Here is a 26525-nt window from a genome sequence, read left to right as displayed (position 1 = left end):
GCTTATTCAATCGGTGGTTTTTGCTGAACCGCTAACTTGCAGGGGCGCAAACTAACCATCACCGGTTATCAAGTTGTGGAGGCAGAACACACACATGCACAAACATATATAACAGGCTTCTACACTGTTTCCACCCAGCATATTCACTCGCATAGCATTATTCGGCCCAGGGCTATAGTCGAAAACACTTGCCCAAGATGCCACGCAATGGGATCGAACCTTTAACTATGTGGTTACAAAGCAAGCTTTTTTAACTTCACAGCCATGCCTGAACCTAAGATACTCACACACACACACACACACACACACACACACACACACACACACACACACACACACAAACACACACAAACACGCACCCACGTACACGCATATATATTTTACTTGTTCCTGTCGTTAGATTGCGACCATTCTGGAGCACCATCTTGAAACATTTTTAGTCGAACAAATCGATCCCAGTAATTAATTTTATAAAGCTCGGTGTTTCATTATGTCGATCACATTTTGCAGAACAGTTACTTTACAGGGATGTAAACAAACCATCATCGGTTGTCAACCGGTCGTGGGGTGGGAGGGACAAACACTAACACAAAGACATACACATACATAATACATTATTTACTTGTTTTATTCATGAAACTGTTGCCATGCTGGAGCACCGCCTTGAAGAATTCTGATCGAACGATTCCAGCAACTATTTCTATAAAGCTCGGTACTATTTCTATAAAGCGCAGGAGTGGCTGTGTGGTAAGTAGCTTGCTTACCAACCACATGGTTCCGGGTTCAGTCCCACTGCGTGGCATCTTGGGCAAGTGTCTTCTACTATAGCCGCGGGCCGACCATAGCCTTGTGAGTGGATTTGGTAGACGGAAACTGAAAGAAGCCCGTTGTATATATGTATATATATATATGTGTGTGCATGTTTGTGTGTCTGTGTTTGTCCCCCTAGCATTGCTTGACAACCGATGCTGTCCTCTAGCGGTTCGGCAAAAGAGGCCGATAGAATAAGTACTGGGCTTATAAAGAATAAGTCCTGGAGTCGATTTGCTCGACTAAAGGCGGTGCTCAAGCATGGCCGCAGTCAAAGAACTGAAACAAGTAAAAGAGTAAAAGAGTAAAGAGTACTTATTCTATCGGTTATATTTGCCGAACCGTTACATTACAGGGACGCAAACAAGCCATCACCAGTTGTCAACCGGTGGTGAGGGACATACACCAACATAAAGACACACACACACACACATACATGCACGCAAACGCACACACGCACATATACGCATATTCCCGCGCACATACATGACAGGCTTCTTTCAGTTTCCGTCTATGAAATCTACTCACAAGGCTTTGGTCAGCTAGAGGTTATAATTGAAGACACTCGCCCAAGGTGCCACGCAGTGGGACTGAACCCGGAACCATGTGGTTGAGAAGCAAACGTCTTACCATACACGCGCGTGTATATGCATGTATGTACGTATCCGCACATATACATTACATACAAACCCATATATAATCATGGACACTCCTATGTGTACATATATATACTCGCATATACATACGCGTGTGCGCGTGTGTGCGCGTGTGTGCGCCCGCGCACGCGCGTGCGTGAGTGAAGTTCTCCTCGCTATTTATTTACATGTTTTTCCGTCTCCCTTTAATTCAACTTTATCGTTCCTCAATTCGGTGTGCGTGTGTGCGCGCACATTACGAGTGAGGACGGTTGGGGCCGCTACCGTCCCTTCGCCACCACCACCACCACCACCACCATTTCCTCTAACTATATGTCTTCCCTTCTTACTCTCATTCTTCCTGCCACATTCTCCTCCCTTTCCCCTACGTCCCCATGCTTCTACTGTGACACAAAATTTCATTCGTTCGCCAAACCGTACTTCCTTCCTTCCATCCATTCACCCATCCAGCCATCCATCCATTCATCCATTCATAACTCCACACACACACACACACACACAGACACACAATCACTCACACCATGTCGTCCAGCCATCAGTTTGCGCGTTCATTCGTTCGTTGATTCATTCTTTTATTCGTTTATTCATCTATTCTCTCGTCACACGCTTTTCTCTTCTTTTCTACAAAGCTCACATCTCGGGGTCTCTTTATAAGCTAACCTAACTACTCTCCGTCTCTCCACCCACATCGTCTTACATACAACAGTAATAACAACAACAAAACTAACTTTTACCCAATCACTACCTCTGTCTTTCTTTCTTTCTCTTTTCTTTTCTTTTCTTTCTTTAACTCAAATATCTCCTACTCCCTTATCTTCTCTTCTCTTCTCTTACGCAGTGCAAAGCCCATCATACAAACACTCGTATTTTACATACTGAAAACGAGAGAGGCGCATTGCCTCTTAATTTTGCAAGGTCTGTCTTACTTCTCCGCTTCTTCACATTTTCTTTTTCTTTTTTTTCTTCTTCCATCTATCCACCCACCCACCCCATTCATCCATCCATCCATTCACCCGTCTGTCTATCTATCCATCCACCTATACATACATACATACATACATACAACCAGCTTAAATAACGAAACAGCCAGCCAGCCTGCCTGCCAGCCAGCCGATCGGCCAACCAACCAACCAACCAACCAGCCAACGAAACGAACACACCATCACCTTCGCCGCCATCATCGCCCTCCATCACCGCCACACGTTGTGCTGAAGCGATTTAACATAACCTGACTGTGGGCACACTACACACAACTTCTTGCTGCACATCTTGCCATTTCATTTCATTATATTTGTGTGCAAAAATGTTAGACAAGGAATCTCCTATATTCTCGCGGTACCGCTCTGGTGATATGTTTGGCCGTTTTAACAATAATAATAATAATAATAATAACAATAACAATAATAATAATAATAATAATAGTAATGTTCGTGTTGGTGTTACGGATATGTTAGTGAATTCTGTTCGTCATGATGTTGATATCAATGATACTGTTGTTGATATTGCAGTCGCCGCCGTCGTCGTAGTCGTCGCTGCTGATTCTTTTTAAAGATTTTTCTATGTTTAACTGGGAACTTAAAATACCAAACAGACGCTTCGCTATATTCTATACCAAACGTGTAAAGAAACTGTGATATAATACAAAACCCACAAACAAACTAACAAACATACACATAACAATCACAAGAAGAAGAAAAAAAAGAACAACAACAAAAGCCAAACATAACACTGCAGCACATAACACGCGTGTTTTCGAGAAGGAAAGGTAAAATCTGGGATTAAACATATATACACATATATATATATATACACAAAGATACCTTTAAAACCGTCCTTAAGAACATATATAATTATTTATCTATCATTATTTTTCTTCTTGATATTAATTGAACGGAAAACAAACAGAAAAGAAAATAGAATTCTATATAATACGATATATATTTACCATACAGCTAGAGTTATTTTCATACAGGAAGAAGTTTGTAGTTTTATTATTTTTTTATTATTATCTATCTACTTATATATTTTTTTCCTTTTATTATTAATTGCAATAATTGATAATATTTTTTTGTATCTTGAAACGCCAAGGAACACACACATACACACGTACAGACACACACAAACAAACACGAATAAACATCGTTGACTTAATAGAAAGATAAGTGACAAACACCCACATCATATATATACATGTGTGTATGTATACGTCTAACCTGTCACTCACATGTTTTTACATAAGCAAAACCATTAGACGCTTTCTCGACCCTACACCATCATCACGACACACACACATTCTCTCTTTCTCTCTCTCTCTCTCTCTCTCTCTCTCTCTCTCTCTCCCTCTTCCTCACCCGTTTCCATGAAAAACTTGCCGTAGTCCACGTTTTATGATGATAAACATGGTCAAGACAACCTAACACACACAACGCGTTATACACACCACATATAAACACATCAACATTTATAAACCCACACTTACAAACATACATTCTACACGCTTTTCTCTCACTCTCACCTCAGTAGTAGCAAATGTTTCCACTATTGACAAGAACATTTTTCAAATGTTTACAAACCTGGAGTTCGTGCAACAACAATAATTATATATAACATATATATAATACAACCTTTCCACGATCGTTTCGGCGAATGTTTTGTATTTCTTATCTAAATATCAAATATCTACGGCTTTGATTTGATCATTTAATAACAGTTCTCTGATTGGATCATACGTTCACTTGTTTATTAATTTCAACTTATTCATGGAAATCCCGGATATTTTTTTACGGAGAAAAAAATTTTAAAAACTTAATCTGGAAAAAATATTAATTAAATATATAACTTCATCGGAACTTGAAATTGATTTTTCACTCACAGCTTAAGAGAAGACACACGCTTACACATACACTTGTCACACACACACACACACACACACACATATATATATATGCATATATACATACATATGCACACAGAAGGATACCAAGACGATTCATAACGGACGTAGCAGTTTGTTAAACAACAAACAAAACTTGTGTTCATCGTAAGTCGACCTAACAACTGCAACAGTACAAATATACTACTAAAACACACAACAATAATTGTAATCATAATCCATTCCAAAGAAGAGGATAATCCAACCCCTATAAGGATTATATTATTATTATTTTCATTTAATTATCTATTTATTGTCTATTTATATTTTGTTACCATTTGCAATTCGTGGTTTTAATTCAAGATTTACACGTGAGTATTTTCCGTACAGGATTTACTTATACACACACACACACACACACACTAACATACAGACAGACACACACATACACACTCACTAACAAATACGCACACACACACACACAACATACGCACGCATGCACTCACGCACAAACACACACGGATGTACATATATCATATTAACGGGATTATTTACAAAATCGAGAGAGAAAAAAAAATCAACAATATAAAAAACAAGAACAACAACGAAAGAAAAAAATAAAGATTTGTTGATCTTATTGATTCATTATGATTTAATTTTATAATAATTTTTCTTCACACACACGTACACACACACACACACGTACACACACACACACACGTACACCACACACACACACACACACACGTACACACACACACACACAAAATTAATTCAGGTATGTCTCCTGATTGATACTTTATATAGATTTACATATATATATATATATATATATATATATATATATATATATATATATTTATATTATAACGTTACGGAACTTACAAGTGTATAATTATTATTTAATCGATATTGTTAATCCTTGTGTATAGACGTTTGTCGCTTGTTCAATACAGAATTTATATATTAAATATTTTTTTAAGTATTGCCATATTATTAGTATTATTATATAAAACGGAAAAAGCCGTCAACCAATAACATTATAAGGATAACAATAAATTTAAATTAGTATTTAAGAAAATACACAGATATTTGCTATTTCTGTTTGACGTTTGGTTTAATCGCGAAGCGAAATAGTTGGACTCGTAAAATCCCATTCCGACACACACACAGACACACACACACAGACACAGACACACACACACACAGACACTCACACACACATTAAAGTAACACAGTTCCAACATTTAGGGTATGACTTTTTCTTTATTGTAATATATATACATGTTTGATTTTGACAATAAAGTTATTGAAAAAAAAAAAAAAAACACACCCATACACACACACACATACATACACGCACACATACATACACACGCACATACATACACACACACAAACACAACCCCAGTGATTTTTTTAAGCTCTAGAAATAACTTATTTGCTACCAATACATTTTGGGGGATATATATATTGATGATAATCTTGAACCGATAACCCGAAGAGCCGGATGCCAAAACCCATAAACCAGAATGGACTACTTTCAACTCCAAGATTTGCTCTCAACATTTTATAATTATCGCGAAGATATTTCCTGGCATCTCTTCGTATGTAGCACCAGTAGCGAGTGCAATTGGAAGAGGATTTTCGCAAGGTTTCTCCAGCCGACTTTCTCATAGTTATGCTGAGGGACCAAGAGCCACTTTCAAAATCGTGATGATCACTTGGCCCATCTCTGCGTTCGTTTACTGCATATTCATTGTTATCAACAGTTGGTTTGTTTGTGTTTCGGCTAGAGGCATTTCTACTTTCAGTCGCCGTTTGGCTTTGAACCATCGTCGTCCACTTGCAATTCCGCTTCCACCTCTGCTCAACCGACACTACCACCAACGTCACCACCACCACCATCAGCATCAGCATCCTCATCCTCATTACCATCACCTCCATCGACATAACCACCGTCGTCAATATCATCATCATCCTCATCATCTTCATAATCATCAACATCATCTACAACTGCAGCAGAAGCAGCAGCAGCATAGACAACAATATCACTACCGTCAGCTGCAACAGCAGCAGCAACGAGAACAACAGCAACAATTCCATCATCGTCATCATCATCATCAAGTAAAACAGCAACAACAACAACAACCACAAACCAATCCGCAGGGTATAAAACATTTTGTATTTTACTCTGACCTCCAGCACAAATGCCATCGCCATCCTGACCATCATCACCATCAACATCATCCTCATTCTCCCCCTTTGTCTCCTCCTTCTCAATCTCCTCCTCCCCCTCACCACAACCACCATCAACATCACCACCACCACAACCACCATAATAATCATCATCATCATCATCGTCAAAACGATGACCATCAAAAAAGTAAACTTCTTAATTCAAACTCCCAAACTGACGAAACTGATTACAAGCCATCATTGTTATCACCAATATTATCATCACCCTCAACCTCGACGCCACATACTCCACCACCACCTCCATCATCATCATCATCATCATCCCCATCATCAACAGCAACATCATCATCATCGTCAACAACAACATTGTCACCACAATCATCATCACCATCATCATCATCATCAACAACAACAGCACATACACCAACAATTACAACACCAAAAACAAGAGACAAAACACATATTTCTTCACACGTAGCTAAATCACATATTTCTTCTTCTTCTTCTTCTTCTTCTTCTTCTCTTCTTCTTCTACCTCAAACACGGTGACTTTATTGACATCTAAAAACTCTGAAGTGAACGATAGACTGCAATTAAAAAATGAGCCGACTGCAGACGAAACCCAACTGCACATTGGTAGCAAGCAAGAAGAACTGCACCTCATCCAAAACTCTGATCGCCGCAAATTATTGCAACACCAATTGTTTGCCGGCTTAACGAGTCCACCTCCATCACCGTCACCACTTCCATCACCTCAACAAACAACCCAAGAACCACAAATTCCTATGCGTCCGATGGCAGAGAAATTGCCAGTACAGAATTCTTACAGTATTGCGGATATCAACCGTAGAATAAATCTGTCCAAAACTCCTCCATTTCATACACCTCCGTCCGACAACAACAGCGCCTCTTTGCAAGTGTTACCCATTTTGAAACCTCCATTGCGACCATTACCCGTCACAGGTCGCAAGTCTAGACGACAAACAGGAAATAAAGGCGAGAAAACCACCACTACTGCAGCTAGCAGTGACAACAACAACAGCAACACAAACAGTAATGCTAATAGGTTTATCGATAATGTAGCTATTAATCAAGTGAATATCTCTAAAAGCAACAAAATCGACAGCAACAATAGAAACTACAATATCAACAATTCAAAGAACACTACCACCACCACCAGCAATAATAATAATAATAATAATAATAATAATAATAATAATAATAATAATAAGAGCAGTAGCACCAACAGCAACTCAAATGGCTTCGATATCGAACAGGATCGCCGGCGAATGATTGCGTTTAGCGATAATGTAAACAAATCCGTGCAAAGTTACGCAATCAATGAAGGCGAGGCCGAAAGCGAAACAGTGGACGAAGATGACGGTGAGAATGTGAGTAACTTCGATGTCAGTGAAAAAGACAATAGCAAAGATAATGATATTAATGACGACAACGACAGCAATAACAACAACAACAATAACAGTTTCTATTATCAATACAGCAATGAGGACTACAACAACAACAACAACAATAACACAAGCAGCAATAACAACAACAACAACCTAAATGAGGAAGGTGATGGCGGTGATGGAGAGGAAAATGATTCCGATGCCGATAACAATGATGAAGAACTTGGAAAACAATCGAACAAAGCCGACGATATTCGTTTAAATCAAGTTCTGGAAAGTGAAAGTAGTATGGCCACAGTTTCACATTACGTGGCGCAGACACCTCCGAAATCCTCTCGGATGTTAGTCGTACGAGAAGGGCCTTCTAAAAAACTTCCCCAAGCTATTATCATTGGAGTTAAAAAAGGAGGCACTCGAGCCCTACTGGAATTTTTACGATTACATCCGGATATTAGGGCTCCTGGCCCCGAACCACATTTCTTCGATAGACACTACTCAAGAGGCCTAGAATGGTACAGGTAAGGTCATTTTTTCTCCCATTTATATTTTGTTGTTTGTACACGTGTATTCGTCACCATAATGATCGATTTAATCACAATTATTTTCATTATTATCATTGCTGATATTATTGTTACCATGATACAATGAAAATCTGATAAAACTTTTAAAACATGATAAGGAAAATAATCCTGATATATATGTATATATATATTATATATATATATATATATATAATATATATATATATATATATGTACATATATATATATATATATTCGTTTTGCTATTTGGTTTGCAAGCTTCTTTATGTGAGTTCATGTGTTGAAGCATATTCTGTTGTGCCTGGGGAGGGTCATTCGCTTTTAGTGCCTTATGATTTAACATACACACACCGGTAAAATTTCTACTCATTTACTTATTCATTTTTCGAAAATTTTCGTTGTCTTGCAACCTTTGCGATAGTTGTTGAAAAAGTTGCAAGACGCATCGTAAATTTTAGAAGAATGAATAAGTAAATGAGTGGAAATTTTACCAGTGAGTGTATTAAATTATAAGGGCACCAAAAGAGAATGACTCTCCCCAGGCACAACAGAATATATATATATATATACACAAACATACATGCATATATATATATATATATAATATATATATATATATATTATATATATATATATATATATATATAATATACATATATATATATAATATATATATATATATACACACATATATATATAAATATATACATGTATATGTATATACATACATATATATGTACATATATTATTTTTAAGCGTTGAGGCGCATGACTTAGTGGTTAGGGATTATGAACTCATGATCGTAAGATTGTGGTTTCGATCCTGGACCGGGTGATGTGTTGTGTTGTTAAGATTTGCGTTGCTCCGGTCTACTCAGCTGGTAGAAAAGAGTAAACCGGCGTCCCGTCCAGGGAGGAATACATAGGCTAGAGAAACCGGTAAACCAGTCCTATGTTCCTAACGGAGCAGTGAGAATTAACCCATATAAAAATTATATTAGACACCTTCCTCTTCTGTCAAGCCCTCATCCAGATTTTTTGGTTCTACTTGGAAAAGAATGTGAAGGTGGAGAATGAAGTGCTGTCTCCCAGTGAATTTGTGAAAAGGTGAGTGATTGTGGAAAAAATGGTTCAGATGAATGGATCTACTCTAGCCATGTGCATGTAGATTGGAGAACGAAGTAAAGTGAGGGCTTGTTCTTTTAGTGGTCAGAGTGACTCTAGATCTTGACTGGCCTGAATTGACATTTCTCCTATAACGGGATTCCATCATAATTACATTCACATGTTTCGCATACGATGTACGCTTTTATTTCATTTCACCTTCTTTTACCTTTCTTCTATATTCTATGTAAAACCCAACTCAAATTATACACTGCCTCTGTGCACCCTCATTTGTTGCTTCTGTGGCAAATAAAAGAAATGATTCGACTAGACTCTGATTTGGTCATTCTCCCGGTAGAATTTATGTGGGTGGTGGGTTACTATCTGTAACCTTAGCTTTCCACAAGCTTTCAATAATCATTCAAGTGCTCGAAGCCCTTCTGATATCTTAACTTGTGTTATTTTGTTTTCTTGTCCTTATTACCCAGTACTTCTTACACTTTTGAACCCCTTTGATTCTAATTTAACTGGATTGGACACCCATAGCCATTTGGGGTTTAAAATCATAAAATATTTTCAGAATTAAATATTATTAGGAATTTATCTAAAAAGTATTAAAAAATTTTATGCATTCTCTAATTATCTTGCAGATAAATTTTAACCACAAAATCTTCCATGGACCTATAAGGGCCATACAAATACCGCATGAGAACCATTGATATAACCCATAGGGGTTGTCCAAAGTGTGGCAGTTTGAAGGTTGAAAGGTGTTTTAGTGTTTGGTTTATTTGTCGTAAAGAACATGTGTAACGTGAACTGTTATTTTGTTGGGTGGCGTTTCTGGTTTGTACATGCTGTGTGAGGTGTGGTACACGTTGTAGTGTTGTGTGGTGTTTGTGAAAAATATGTGTAGTTCCGGTTATGTTATATTCTTGATCAGTGGCTGTGCAGAATGAGTTGGTTTTAGATGCTGCACAGCATCCTGTGTCAAGTATGCATTGTATTAATTCCTTGCATACTAAAGCGACGAGGTAGCACGCCGGGTGAAATGCCTATCGGTATTTTCTCGTCTTTACGTTCTAAGTTCAAATTCCACCGAAGTCGACTTTGCCTTTCATCTTTTCGGGGCCGATAAAATAAGTACCAGTTGAACACTGGGGGTCGATGTAATCGATTCATTCCCTCCCCTCAAAATTGTTGCCCTTCTGGCAAAATTTGAAACCATTATTTCATTGCATGCTAAAGCGGTGTGGTGGCAGGATCGTTGGCACGCTGGAGAAAACGCTTAGTGGCATTTTGTCCGTCATTGCGTTGTGAGTTCAAATACTATCGCGATTTTCTTCGCCTTTCATCCTTTCGGGGTCGATAAAATAAGTACCAGTTGAAGTCGAGAGTAATTGGCTTAGTTCCTCCCTCGAAATAGCTGGCCTCATTCCCAAATTTCTAACCAATTATAATCAATATTGCACGTTGAACCGAACAGACATCTACAACAGAACTCTGTGTAAAATAATTTTTAATTCGATTTCCCAAGAAAAATAAATTTCAGTTTTGCTAACAGAAAGCTCTCAGAGTATTTGATAATATATTACTTAGGGCAGAAAAAATATATATCTTTATACAATTTCAATTATAGGCTATTGGAAAACAGCCATATGCAATATTTTCATGGGTTACAAAAAAGGCCGTTTCAAAGATAGTAGGAAGTGGTGCTCGCCAGAATGGTTGCAACAATAACCTCTAAAACGTAAATAAACATCATCCAAATCATTTTGAAATATAGGCGTAGGCATGGCAGTGTGGTCAAAAGTTTGCTTCCCAACTATATGGTTTCGGGTTCAGTCACATTGCGTGGCACCTTCGGCAAGTGTCTTCTATTATAACCTCGGGCCGACCAAATCCTTGTGAGTGGGTTTCATAAACGAAAACTGGAACAAGACCGTCGCATACACACACACACACATATATACATACACACATATATATGTGTGTCTGTGTTTGACCGCCATCCCCTCTCACAGTTTAACAAGCGGTGTCGGTGTGTTTACGTCCTCGTAAGATAGCAGTTCGGCAAGTGACCAATAGAATAAGTACCGAACTTTAGAAAAACAAAAAAAACACTGGGGTCCATTCTTTCGACTAAACCTTTCAAGGTGGTGCCCCAGCATGGCTTCAGTCTAATGAGAGAAATAACTAGAAAATCAAAAATTAAAACGACCGGTTAATTCTTTCTAAGAAGGAGTTAGTGAAAGCTCTGTTCGATGTGTGAAAGAATATAACTGTTGCTTCACTTGCCTTTCCAAGAGCCGCACGTGCGTCTCAGGAATATTTTTAAGACGAAAGGTACTGGCGCAGATACCGAATCTTGAATTCTGCCGCCAGAACACAAATGAAGAGAGAATTGGTGAGTGTCGAGGCGATCGCAAGACATATAGTTGGTGGTGTGAGAGAAATACATGGGTTCTGACGTTCTAATGCAGTGGTTCTCAACAATCCTTTGCTTGTAGGCATTTTAATTCCGTTTTTGCATCATTTCAATTCCTATTTTGATTTACTGGACCCTATTAGCCATTCGGGTGTTTTAAAAAATCCCATTGTATATTTATAATTAGATATTATTAGCTCCACCTTAGCGAAGGCGGAGGTATTGTTTTCAGTTGTAATTGTTTATCCGTGGACAGGATATCTCAAGAACCGCTAGATGAATTCGAATGAAATTTTCAAGGATGTTTAGCCTCGTGACTGGCACAAATTGATTAGGTTTGGGAATCGATCTGGTACAAGACTTGAATTCTGGATTATTTTTCCGTTTTTTTTTTTTACTTTATTTTTGAGAGCGGTCGGGTTCATTTTTAGTATTCTCGTTTGTGAAAGCAATCGAATGTATTTTAGATATTCTCATTTTAAAAATCATCTCCGGCTAATGTTGAGAGAACGTTGGTGTTGCCTTGGCGGAGGTTTGCGCTCTATGAGTGCTCTTTTTATTATTATTAAGACGGCGAAAGGCGGTGAGCTGGCAGAATCGTTAGCACGCTGGACGAAATGCTTAGCAGTATTTCGTCCGTTGCTACGTTCTGAGTTCAAATTCCGCCGAGGTCGACTTTGCTTTTCACCCTTTCGGAGTCGATAAATTAAGTACCAGTTGAGTATGGTTCTGCAATCTATCGCTGGACAACTCATACAAATAGGTTTATAGTGACTGAATGTTTGTGCTGTGCACTGGCTAAATCCCTCCGTCAAATCGACGTTACCTGAACAGGTGCACGGTGTACCACGCGTCAGGTGCCGAAGTGATTGCAGGGCAACGTGAGAAGAAGAGTCTTTGCTAAAGAACACAACGCACCAACCGATCCAGGAATTGAAACCGCGATCTCGCGATTGCTAATGTAGCGCTTCAAATATTTGGCCATGCGCCCTTATTTGTATATATACATATAAATAATTTATGTGTCTGGAAAATAAAGAAATATTGACATCTTCATAAAAGAAAATATCGCTTATACACAGATAGATAAACATGTACGTGAAACAGCGGCGAAAGGAAAGAGAAGGATTTTGTGCTGCGATAACGGCATTTTTCCGACACTGTACGTTCTGAGTTCAAATTCTGCCAGGGTCGACTTTGCTTTTCAGCCTGTCAGGGTTGATAAATTAAGTACCAGTAGCGTACTGAGGTCGATCTCATCGGTTGACCCCCTCCCCCAAAATTTCGGGCCTTGCGCCTAGAGTAGAAAGGAATATTTCTAAGGCGGCGAGCTGGCAGAAACGTTAGGACGCCGGGCGAAATGCTGAGCGGTTTTTCGTCTGCCGCTACGTTCTGAGTTCGAATTCCGCCGAGTTCGACTTTGCCTTTCATCCTTTCGGAGTCGATTAAATAAGTACCAGTTACGTACTGGGGTCGATATACTCGACCTAATCCGTTTGTCTGTCCTCTCTGTGTTTAGCCCCTTGTAGAGAAATAGGTATTTCGTCTGCCGCTACGTTCTGAGTTCAAATTCCGCCGAGGTCGACTTTGCCTTTCATCCTTTCGGGGTCGATTAAATAAGTACCTGTTACGCACTGGGGTTGATATAATCGACTTAATCCGTTTGTCTGTCCTTGTTTGTCCTCTCTATGTTTAGCCCCTTGTGGGTAGTAAAGAAATAGGTATTTTGTCTGTCTTTACATTCTGAGTTCAAATTCCGCCAAGGTCGACTTTCCCTTTTATCCTTTCGGCGTCGATAAACTAAGCACCAATTGTATACTGGGGTCGATCTAATCGACTGGCCCCCTCCCCAAAATTTCGGGCCTCGTACCTAAAGTAGAAAAGAATAAAATATGTATTTGTTAAGCAATGGGATCGATGTGATCGACTTGCCTGTCTACTAAAATTTGTAGCTGTGTGCCAGAATTTGGAGCCATAACAAAAGGCTTCGAAAGCGCAGAATCGCTACCGCGCCGGGTAAAATGCTTGGTGGTATTTTTTCTGGCTCTTTACGTTCTGACTTCCGATGCTGCTGACGTCGACATTGGCTTCCATCTTTTCGAGATCAATATAATAAACACCAGTTGAGCCGCAGGATCGATGTAATCGAGCTACCCCCCACCTCCTCTCAAAATTGCTGACCTTAGTCTAAAACGAATACCACAGGATGGCTAAAGACAATATGTATCAAAGTGGTCACTCGGTTACGTCGAACCGGTTTCAAGTTCTACCCTTGTTTGGTGTTACGTTACAAACGTGGCTAAGATTATCGTGAAAGAAATTAATAAAGATTTTTGTTGTTGCTCTTTACTCTCATTTCACATCTGATTAATCAAGCCGATGTATTAATGCGTTCCATACATGACCATCCATCACTTATGCTTGGGAATCTATGGCCAAAAATATCTTCTCACTATAGATAAACGAGAAAAATAAGGGTTCCTCACTTTGGTGTTGGGCCAAGATTTTGTGAGAAGAACTGAAGCTTATAAAGATAACAAACATCAACCGGAGGCAATATTCTTTCGCAGATTTATCTTGGTTTCTTGGGTGTTCTTCATTTTTTTTGAGGACATGATATTCTTTTTATAGCTTTTACCTAACATGGCGAAGGCATGACTGTGTAGTTGAGAACGTCGCCTTGCAACATGGTTTCGTGTTCAACACCTCTGCGCAGCACCTTGGCAAGAACCTTACTATAGTCCCGCACCAACCAATCCCTAACGAATGAATTTGGGAGGCAGAAACTGTGTGGAACCCCGTCGCATATCTGTATCTGTGAATACAACTCTATGTTTGATAACAACTTGTGTCGGTTGTTGTTTTTAAGTTCCTTATTACCTAGCGCTTCAAGAGACCCATATAATAAGTAGGAGACATTTTTAAAATAAGTACTGAAGGCGATTTCTTCGACTGGGTGGTGCACCAGTATGGCCGCAGTCCAGTAAAGCAAGTTAACTATCCCTGTATAATGAACAACAAATCATTTCTAGATGTAATATTCCTACATATAAGGCGGCGAGCTGGCAGAAACGTTAGCGGTATTTCGTCTTTACGTTCTGAGATCAAATTCCGTCGAAGTCGACTTCGCCTGTCATCCTTTCGGAGTCGATAAATTAAGTACCAGTTGCGTACTGGAGTCGATCTAATCGACTGGCCTCCTCCCCACAAAATTTCGGGCGTTGTGCCTAGAGTAGAAAAGAATATCCCTAGATATGTTTTAAGCACATGAGCTATGTACCCAGCCCATAACCCTAAATTTTCTCCCGCTCACCACGTTTTTTTTTTAGAAACCTTATGGTAAATTATATCTGAGTCTCCTTTTGCGTAGTTAACTTTGTTATAGAGTTTAGGGTTTTTTTTTTTCTTTTAGATTCGTCATCTTTATAAACACCGGGGAACTGATGGAGCCTTTAGTTGTGCTATTGATCCTCGCAAAGATGAAAAAAAAAAGGGAAAAGGAAAAAAATCCGCTCCCGCTGGATTTCAATGGAGAATGTAAAAGAAGTTATTCAGTGTGTTGATCCGATGACTCTCCAATACCTCCACCACTGCACCCCACACTCACTCCACCATATTCGCCTCCTTCCAGCACTGACACAAAGCTAATACAAATTTCGGAGGAAGGGTTGCGGTTCGTCCTAATCGACTCCATTACTTGGCTGGTCAAAATTCTATCGATACCGCAGAGATGAAAGGCACAAACGAATCCCCTAAGTGAGATTTGAGAGAGATAAAAACATAAAGGGGCGGGACTATATATTGATTTCTTGCACAGGGAATTGTCAGGATATGTTTTTTTGTTTTGTTTTGTTTTGTTTTGTTTTTTCCCCTTTCTTTTTGTGGTTGATGGTAAACAGTTTATTATTCCGACCACAAAAACAAGAAAGGTGAAACCGACGAAAGCAGGCTTCGAAATGCTTATGTTCTAAGATAGGTGGGAATATGCACTTTACGAGGAGGGCAACAGTCGATTTTCTCGACCTTAGAATCTTACTGGTACACATTTTAACCTCTGCTCTGAAGACGGCAAAATTAAAACCTTCTAATGTGATCAGGAACCAAATAAGAATATATATATATATATATATATATATATATATATATATATATATATATATATATATATATGTATATATATATGAGGGAAGACACAGACATGATACCTTGAAATTATTGGTCCCATTTATTGAATTCTTTTATATATACGACGAGCTTCTTTCAGTTTCCGTCTACCAAATCCACCCACAAGGCTTTAGTTGGCCCGGGGCTATAGTAGAAGACACTTGCCGAAGGTGCCACGCGGTGGGACTGAGCTCGGAACCATGTGGTTGTTAAGCAAGCTACTTTCCACACAGCCATGCCTATAGTTCAACATATTAAAAATATATGTGGTCATATTTTTCTTTTGTCCCTGGCGCGGGGTAAATAAAGTACAAATCAAGTACTAGTTCCGATTATTTCGTCTCTCTCTCTCTCTCTCTCTCTCTCTCTCTTTCTCTTTCTCTCTCCCTCTCCCTCCTTCTCCCACTCTTTTTTTTTCTTGATATATACTATATATTTGTCGGAATCGGTTGCGATGCGCACGTCGAAAAAGAATGTCACACAAAAATCTCCCTTTCGTCATATATATATCGAGAAAGAGAAAAAGAGGGAGAAAGAGAGAAAGGGAGAGAGAGAAAGAGAAAAGAGGTTTGAAGTAGAAGCTAATAACCTCTTCTTATGGAGCACCATAAAGGAAGAAACCGTAAAACATTGCAGGCGTGGCACCGATCGATGTGTTGTACGACACGGAATGGTTAATACAAAACCAAAACCAACCGACGCCCCACACACATACCCAACACTCCACAAAAGCCCGTAACTAATTATAGTAAGGCATTTTGTCCTTCGAGTGTCTACCGCTTTGTCCTACACGAGTGCCTTGTGAATAAAAATGCACAAATAAAGAATAATATAATATAAAGAACCAGAAATCATATATTACAATAGAATTTCATTCTTCGAATCTGAAACAAAACTAAACTAAAAGAAAATATGAATACAATACAATAAAATAAAAATAGAATAAGATAAAATGAGATAAAATAAAAAAATACGATAGAATAAGATAAAATTATTGTTTCAAATGGATCGGTTTCAGCGAAAAGTGTTCCAGCCGACTGGTTTCGCTCTTGTCACAGTTCAAATGTATGAAAGTCTTTCGATATTATTTTCGCGACGATCCAATGTTTTCACGGCACATTACATTGAGTTTATGCGTGTTTCTGTTTGAATAAGAAATAAGGCGTGTTCGGTAGGGTTTCCTCCCATCCCAACCTCACAAACACTGCTGAATCTGTGTGTGTGTATGTGTGTGTGTATGTATGTGTGTGTGTGTGTGTGTGTGTGTGTGTGTGTGTGTGTATGTGTGCGTGTGTGTGTGGTGTTTATATGTTCTTTGAGTGCGAATGTTTGCCAGAGAGTGTGAGCATGTGTGTTTGTACATGCGCATGTGCATGTGCATCTGTAGACATAGTTGCCTATTGCATATATACGTAGGTAAAGGCGGCGAGCTGGAAGAACCGTTAGCACGCCGGGCGAAATGCTTAGCGTTATTTCGTCTGTCGCTACGTACTGAGTTCAAATTCCGCCGAGGTCCACTTTGCCTTTCATCCTTTCAGGGTCGATTAAATAAGTACCAGTTATGTACTGGAGTCGTTATAATCGACTTAATCCGTTTGTCTGCCCTTGTTTGTCCTCTCTGTGTTTAACTCCTTGTGGATAATAAAAAAATAGGTATTTCGTCTACCGTTATGTTCTGAGTTCAAATTCCGTCGAGGTCGACTTTGCCTTTCATCATTTCGGGGTCGATAAATTAAGTACCAGCTACGCACTGGGGTCGATATAATCGACTTAATCCGTTTGTCTGTCCTTGTTTGTCTCCTCTATGTTTAGCCCCTTGTGGGCAATAAAGAAAGAAGTTCTGCCGGGCCTGTTAATGTGGCTGTGGTCTGCTGTCTGTTGTGGTAACGATGACGACCGAAGGCTGGTTGAAGAAATCTGTGAGACAGGCTGAATTTCTGGTTTATCGACGCTGGTCCAAAGAGACATGGTGTGTGGTCAATGTCTACTGCCAAAGACCAAGCGAAGCAGAAGACAAGGATTTTTATAACCTTGGGTAGGCTCTAGAGACAAATTGGTCTTTCCCGCGTTGAAAACAAACTGTTGCAGACACGCGATTGGACAGTTAGTAACCGACCAATATTAGTTTGGTAAGCCACTGGTCTGTTGAGCATATTCTGCAGTATTTAAGCTTAAACAACCAAACGTAATAAAAGCCTCATAAATTTCTGCTATAACATCAACCCCAGAATTTAACTTTTACTTATTTTATCAACCTCAAAAAAGTAAAAGGCAAAGTGGTCCACGGCGGAATTTGAACTCAAGACATAAAGACGGACGAACTGCCGCTAAGCATTTTGCACAGTGTGCTAACGATTCTGCCAGCTCGCTCTCTTAAATTTCGTCTAATATTACGTGTCGGGTCAATAACAACGATATTATTTTCCACAGTCAGTTCGGTTTTGTAATTCTAAACAAGAATTTGAGTATAAATCAATAACTACAATAATACAGACACAAAACATTTGGTAATGGAATTGTTGTGGCCGCACAAATGCCAAATGCTGTTATATTAACGGAACAACAGACAGTGAAAAGCAACACAAGAGATTTCGACCCAACATATGATCACACATCAATGCACACCCCAGACATGTATGTATGTATGTATGTATGTATGTATGTATGTATGTATGTATGTATGTATGTATGTATGTATGTATGTAAGCATGTATGTTATTATATATGGCCTAGTGGTTAGGGTGTCGCACACACGATCGTGAGATCGTAGTTTCAATTCTAGGTGGTGCATTTGTGTTTTTGAGTAAAGCACTTCTTCTCACGTTAATCTGCTATCACATCGACACCTGACTTGTAGCACATCGTTCACCTGTTCAGGTAATTTCGATCTGATGCACAGATATACGATATCATAAATATATGATAGGTACGATTAGTGAAATTTTGGTAGTAATGACTTATGTCCCTCTTAGTGTGAGGCATTTATGTGTAATAATGCCCTCTATACAATATAATATATATATATATAGATATATATATATATATATGTGCGTGTGTATATATATATATATATACATACATACATACATACATATATATATATATATATATATATATATAATATATATATATATATATATATATATATATATACATACATATATATATATATATATATTATATAGTTGAAATTTATAGAAAAACGAAAGACGAAGATAGATATATGAGCGATAGACAGACAGATAGATAGACAAATAGAGAGAGAAAGAGAGAGAGAGATGAATAAATAGACAGACAGACAGACAAACAGATAGATAGATAGATAGATAGATAGATAGATAGATAGATAGATAGATAGATAGATAGATAGATAGATAGATAGATAGATAGATAGATACCGTGCTGTCTCCCAATTTTCTTACTCTCTCCCTTTTATTTCACCTTTTTTATATCTTTATGCTTTGAAAACCGTTTCATTTCAAATAAGTTCTGCATTATAAATCTTTAAATCTTCGAATTTCTGTATTTCTTAGCCTCGTTCTGACTAAACGGATGACAGCTATTTAAATTTGTAATAAAGCTTTTAGTTGTATCGAAAAGTTTGTAACAATGACCTCGAAGTAACGGCAACGTTATGCCTGTTTTATTACTTTCCTTATTGTTATTAACTCTGCATATTATTCTTGTATGTATGTATGTATGTAAGTATGTAGATGTGTAGATGTGTATATATATATATATTATATATATATATATATATTATATATTATATATATATATATATAATATATATATGCATGTATGTATATGTATGAATGTGCGTGTGTTAATTTTTTCGGAGTTTATGCTTCAATCATTGGGCAACATCGATGGCGTGGAGTGGGGTGACTGGTGGTTTTCCACAAAAACAACCATGTCCGGACTTGAGCCTCGGAGGGGAACTTTCGTGGTGCAGTCTCATGATCATTCGTAACAGAAGGAAGTCCTGAAAATATTTGTATAATTACCAAACTTATGGAGTAATCCATCAGTTTAGCGTAAAATTGTTTATCATAACATTAAAACAAAATTACGTATACATACATATTAGATATATATAGAATATATATAGCTATATAGATTATATAGTATATATATATACGATCTATAATATTTATCTATCTATCTATCATCTATCTATATATCTCTCTATCTATCTATCTATCTATCTATCTTATCTTCTCTCTCTATATATATATATATATACATACCGGAGTAATTTTCTGCTGCTTTTAAATAAAATATATATATATATATATTATACATATATATATAAGAGTTTGAATTGTTCTTTTTGAACTTATTTTTTCTCCTATTATATATATATATATAATATATATATATATATATATATATATATTATATATATATATGGGAGAAAAAATAAGTTCAAAAAGAACAATTCAAAATTTTTGACAGATCCAAAAAGAGAGAGAGGAAAATGTTTCTAATAAAGATTCATCATATTCATAAAAAACAGCGATAGCAAGTAATAAGAATATGAAAATAACAGTTGAAAACTTTTGTTATAGGTATAAATATACCATAAACAAGTATAAAAAAATGGAGGAAAATAAGATGTTGAATCGAAATTAGATTTAATACTAAATTATATATATATATGCCTACGGTTTGAAACTATGTATTTGTGTATATATATAAGAGTTTGCGGATTATGACCCCTGATAAGTATATCGTGGTTACTAATGACCATGGGAACGGTGCCAAGGTTTCGGCTTCCAGCGTGGCGTTTTTTCTTGCTGCCAAAATACCCAATAAGTTCAAAGGATATGGATGTATAACAGAACCGAGTTACTCCATAAATATTTTGCCATTTTTTGAGAGCGGTGAGCTTGTGGTCAATAAAGAATACACTACTACTACTACTACTACTACTACTACTACCACTAATGCTGCTGCTGCTGCTACTGCCACTACTACCTCTATTGTGATTTTTGTTCCGACTCTCTGCGTTCAGATTTTCACTACACCAATGTTAAATATTCATGACCCCTTCGAGTGTCGATAAACCTAAGTACCAGTCATGTATTGCGGTCGATATTATTGACTGGACCCTTCCCCTAAGCATTTCGCGCCAAGTGTTTCAATTAGAGACCATTACGGCAGAATTATTAGCGCGTCGAACAAAATACTTAACGACGTGTTTTCCGGCACTTTGTTCAAATGCTCTCGAGGTTGACTTTACCTTTCATTCACTCGGGGTCAATAAAATAAACTATCAGTTAAGCACCGGAGTCACAGTAATCGACTAAATTCCTCTCTCTCTAAATTGTTGTTCTTGGGCTAAAATTTGGAACAGCATTTTTGTTTTCTTTTCTTTTTTTTTTTTCTTTTTGCAAAAAGATGGCAGAATCGTTAGCACACCGGGCAAAATGCTCAGCCGCATTTCGTCCGTCTTTATGTTCTGAGTTCAAATTCTGCCGAGGTCAATTTTGACTTTCATCATGTCGGCATAGATGAAATAAGTACTAGTTATGTACTAGGGTCGATGCAATCGACTAGCTCCCATCGCCCAAAATTACAAACCTTGTGCCTATCGTAGAAAGGATTATTATTATTATTATTATTATTATCATTATTGAGTGAGCGAGCAGAGCATGCCATCAAAGTGACACTGGGGTAAAATATACGAAGCCCAGTATACCCATCATGACTACCCGTCTGATAAGGGTACACCAGGCACATGCATCACAACCATATGTGCGCGACATGGTGATCTCATATCAAGATAAACAGCACATGACTTTGCAGGTGGAGCCCAGTTAGAATTTTCTTCAGATCGAGTAACCCATCCCGCTCAAAAGGTCCCTGAATAAGGGTTGTTTAAGGACGTTGAACGAAACACCCATGTTTCCAGAGGTGAATTATTCAAACCCCAAAGAATCCTTCTCAACACATGGCTATGATGCTCCCCCACTACTTCTGCTCGTGATCAGCGATGCACATATCGTCAGCCACTAAGGGACATGCTCAACTGGTTAAGGTCAAACAACTGACAAGCAAATCTGTGGTATTGAGCAGAATATTTGCTGTAGCCCATCTTTTATACCAAGACAAAACAATGTACATGATAACAGAAGCCATGGGAGCCACTGCCTGGTACTGCATCAGGGCATTTATTATTATTATTATATTATTATTATTATTATTATTATATTATATTATTATTATTATTATTATTATTATCATTATTATTATTATTATCATTATTATTATTATTATTATTATTATTATTATTATTATTATTATTATTATTATTATTATTATTATTATTATCATCATCATCATCATCATCATCATCACCATCATTATAATTATTATCATGAACATTATCATCATCATTATTATTAAGGCGGCGAACTGGCAGAAACGTTAGCACGCCGGGCGGAATGCCTAGCGGTATTTCGTCTGCCGCTACGTTTTGAGTTCAAATTCCGCCGAGGTCGACTTTGCCTTTCATCCTTTCGGGGTCGATTAAATAAGTACCAGTTACGCACTGGGCTCAATATAATCGACTTAATCTGTTTGTCTCTCTGTGTTTAGCTCATTGTGGGTAGTAAAGAAACAGGTATTTCGCCTGCCGTTAAGTTCTGAGTTCAAATTCCGCCGAGGTCAACTTTGCCTTTCATCCTTTCGGGGTCGATAAATTTAGTATCAGTTGCGTATTGGGTTCGATCTAATTGACTGCTCCTCCCCAAAAATTTCGGGCCTTGTGCCTAGAGTAGAAAAGATTCTTATTATTATTACTATTACAATTATTATGAAGGTTGCGAGCTGGCAGAATCATTAGCACGCCGGGCAAAATGCTTAGCGATATTTCGTCCGTCTTGAAGTTTTAAGTTCAAATTTCGTCGAGGTCCACTTTGCCTTTCATCTTTTCGGGGTCGATGAAATGAGTACCTGTTACTGGGGTCGATACAATCGACTATCCCCCGCCTTTCCAAAATTTCAGACCTTGTGCTTAGAGTAGTAAAAATTTGTTATTATTATCATTATTATTATCATCATTATTATTATTATTATTATTATTAAGACGTCGAGCGGGCATAATCACTAGCGTGCCGGACGAAATGTTTACTCTTTTTTACTCTTTTTACTGGTCGTTATAATAGTGGCAGTATTGAGGTGACGGTGACGGCAGTGGTGGAAGTGAGTGCTACTAGTACTGCTGCTGCTACTACTACTACTACTACTACTACTACTACTACTACTACTACTACTACTACTACTACTGCTGCGACGACGACGACGACCACAACGACGAAGATGACGACGGCGACGACAACGATGTTGATGACGCTGCTAATGTTGGTGATGACCAGTAAGATAACGACGATGAAAATGGTGCAGTGAGTGATGATTGAGTTAATGGCAATGACGACGAACACGACGACAATGACAACGACAACGACGGCGACGGCGATTGCGATATTGATTTCTAAGCAAAGAGCAGAATTACAAGGTTCAATGAATGTAGGAAGGGGCCAATACAGGGTCGAGTAAACAGATCCCCACCGTTAATTGATTGATATTTAATTTTTCTCCTCCTCCTCCTCCTCCCCATCCGCCATCGTCCCTCCTCTGAATGAAAGACAAAATCCACCACCAACCGCTCCTGAACACCGGAAGTATGAGCATATAACTTAAACATTGCATATCATTTTGTCACGCGCTGTACCGTTTCCACCATCTGCTGTCCCTAACCACCACCCCCACCACTACCACTACTACTACTACTACTACTATACAAATCATAAGTATGTTTCGGGCTTTGGCCTAAGGCCGACAGTTTTAATTTAGAGGAGCAACTCGTTTATATCGACCGCCAGCCACAGTCCTCGAGTAGTATTTTATTTTATCGATCCTAAAATGGCGGAAGGTAAGGTCGACATTGGCAGCGTTTTAACTCAGAACATAAAGAGCCGGGAGAAAAGGATGCTAAAAAAAGGAGGCGCAGAAGTGGCTGTGTGGTAAGTAGCTTTCTTACCAACCACATGGTTCCGGGTTCAGTCCCACTGCGTGGCACCTTGGACAAGTGTCTTCTACTATAGCCGTGGGTCGATCAAAGCCTTGTGAGTTGATTTGGTAGACGGAAACTAAAAGAAGCCTGTCGTATATATATATCTGTGTGTGTATGTGTGTGTGTGTGTGTGTGTGTGTGTGTGTGTTTGTGTGTCTGTGTTTGTCCCCTCAACATCGACAACCGATGCTGGTGTGTTTACGTCCCCATAACATAGCAGAAGGGCAACGCTGAATTATCTGAAGTAAGGGTGCGAGCTAGTAGAATCGTTACCGTCGCGGTAACGATTCTAATGGTATTCTCAGTCGCATTCTGTACGTCTTTGCGTTCTGATTTCAAATTACACCGTGGTCGATTTTTACCTTTCATCGTTTCGGGGTCGATAAAATAAGTACCAGTTGAGTACTGGGGTCAATGTATTTGGTTGTCACCCCTCCCCTAAATTTCAGGCCTTTTGCCTTTAGTAGGAAGGATTATTATCATTATTGTTCTTGATGGTGATAATGTTGTTACTTAAAGTTTTGTTCGCGATAATGATAATGTTATTCGAATTTAGACATTCTTTTAATCTTTGTTATTTGTTTCAGCTTTTTGACAGCGGCCATGCTGGGGCATCGCCTTTAGTCGAACAAATCGATCCCAGGACTTATTCTTTGTAAGCCTAGTACTTATCCTATCGGTCTCTTTTGCCGAACCGCTAAGTTAAGGGGACGTAAACACACCAGCATCGGTGGGTGGACAAACACACACACACCTACACACACACACACATATATATATTCTTCCATTTTCTTTTACTTGTTTCAGTCATTTGAGTTCGGCCATACTGGAGCACCGACTTTAGTCGAACAAATCGGTCCTGGAACTCATTCTTTGTAAGCCTAGTACCTATTCTAACAGTCTCTTTTGCCAAACCGCTAAGTTACGGGGACGTAAACACACCAGCATCAGTTGTCAAGCGATGTTTCGGGGACAAACACTGACTCACAAACATATACATACATATATATATATATACATATACGACAGGCGTCTTTCAGTTTCCGTCTATCAAATCCACTCAGAAAGCTTTGGTCGGCTCGGGACTTTAGTAGAAGGTAACACGCATTTAGCACTGAACCCGGAATAATGTGGTTGATAAGCAAGCTACTTACCACACAGCCACTCTTGCACCCATGTCCCTATTAGCCAGACTTTCATCTTCATCAACAACTTTACAGCCATGACCATCCCGTGTTAAGTCCAGATATTCTATAATTAAAACCACTTTGTCGCAAATATCTTTTTATTGCTTATTGTATGTCCTTTGTAGTTTCTTTCTCGCGGGTCCAGCGATAATTCTTAACGGTCGCCATCTTGATTTTTCTTTCTGTTTTTTAAAATAATACTTTACAGATTTTATGTATTTATTTATTCCTTGTTTCTTATATATTTTTCTATATTTTTATTTTCTGTTGATTTTATTATTATTTTTTTTATTTTACCTTTATTTTTCGATATTTATTTATTTATTTATTTAGTTTTGTTCTCTTCCCTGTCGCCACTTGATACTACTTGACATTAAACATATTGACATTTTGTCGGAGGGTACAGCACCGTGTGTCAGTGTGTGTGTCGGTGTGTGGGTGGGTGTGCGTTTGTGTGTGTTTGTGTGTGTTTGCGTTTGCGTGTTTGTCTGTATGTGTGTGTGTCTTTGTGTGTGTGTGTGTGTGTGTGTGTGTGTGTGTGAAGACAGAGCGAGGGAGGGTGAAAGAGACAGAGAGAGACTGGCAGAGACAGAGGGAGGGATATATTCGTGTGTTTATATGTGTTTGCGTACATGCACACATACACTCAACCATACATATATACATACATGTGAGTGTGTGTGTGTATAGATAGATAGATAGATAGAGAGAGAGAGAGAGAGATAGAGAGAGAAAGAGAGAGAGGGACACATATATATAAATGTACCAAGGTGTCTATGTGTGTGCGTTTTCCTGAAAACATACATATGCAAATAGAGATACATACAGAAAATACAAGTGAATGTATGCGCATATACATACACATATGCATACATGTGTGTATATGTATGTATAGGTGTGAATGTTTGTGTGTTGTATATATATGTGTGTGTGTGTGTGTGTGTGTGTGTATTTGATATCATATTACATTGTCTTGGCCTTTATCTCAACTAACAACCGATTACGATGAAATATCGATTTCTGCCGACCTCACAGCAACGAACTTATTGAATATAATTTAGAGAGGAAAATAATTAAT

At 38.3% G+C, this 26525-nt stretch overlaps 1 protein-coding gene across 2 annotated transcripts in view; it reads left to right on the top strand.

Annotated features, from left to right (window-relative positions):
* Window positions 1-6052: 6052 nt before the first annotated feature.
* LOC115213926 (putative uncharacterized protein DDB_G0274535) overlaps window positions 6053-26525 on the top strand; it is a 57476-nt gene continuing 37003 nt past the window's right edge. Inside the window, exons 1-2 of one of the 2 annotated variants that reach the window (XM_036504815.1) lie at window positions 6053-7841; window positions 7923-8464. In XM_036504815.1, the coding sequence (XP_036360708.1) occupies window positions 7323-7841; window positions 7923-8464 (1061 nt within the window). In that variant the 5' untranslated portion in view covers window positions 6053-7322. Of the gene's footprint in view, window positions 8465-26525 lie in introns of both variants that reach the window. The other variant, XM_029782921.2, reaches the window with a different exon arrangement.

Source organism: Octopus sinensis, linkage group LG7 (genome assembly GCF_006345805.1).
Source record: "Octopus sinensis linkage group LG7, ASM634580v1, whole genome shotgun sequence".
In the NCBI taxonomy this organism is placed as follows: domain Eukaryota; kingdom Metazoa; phylum Mollusca; class Cephalopoda; order Octopoda; family Octopodidae; genus Octopus; species Octopus sinensis.
The sequence above is the reverse complement of the archived record's forward strand: the minus strand, read 5'-3'. Positions and strand labels throughout refer to the sequence as shown.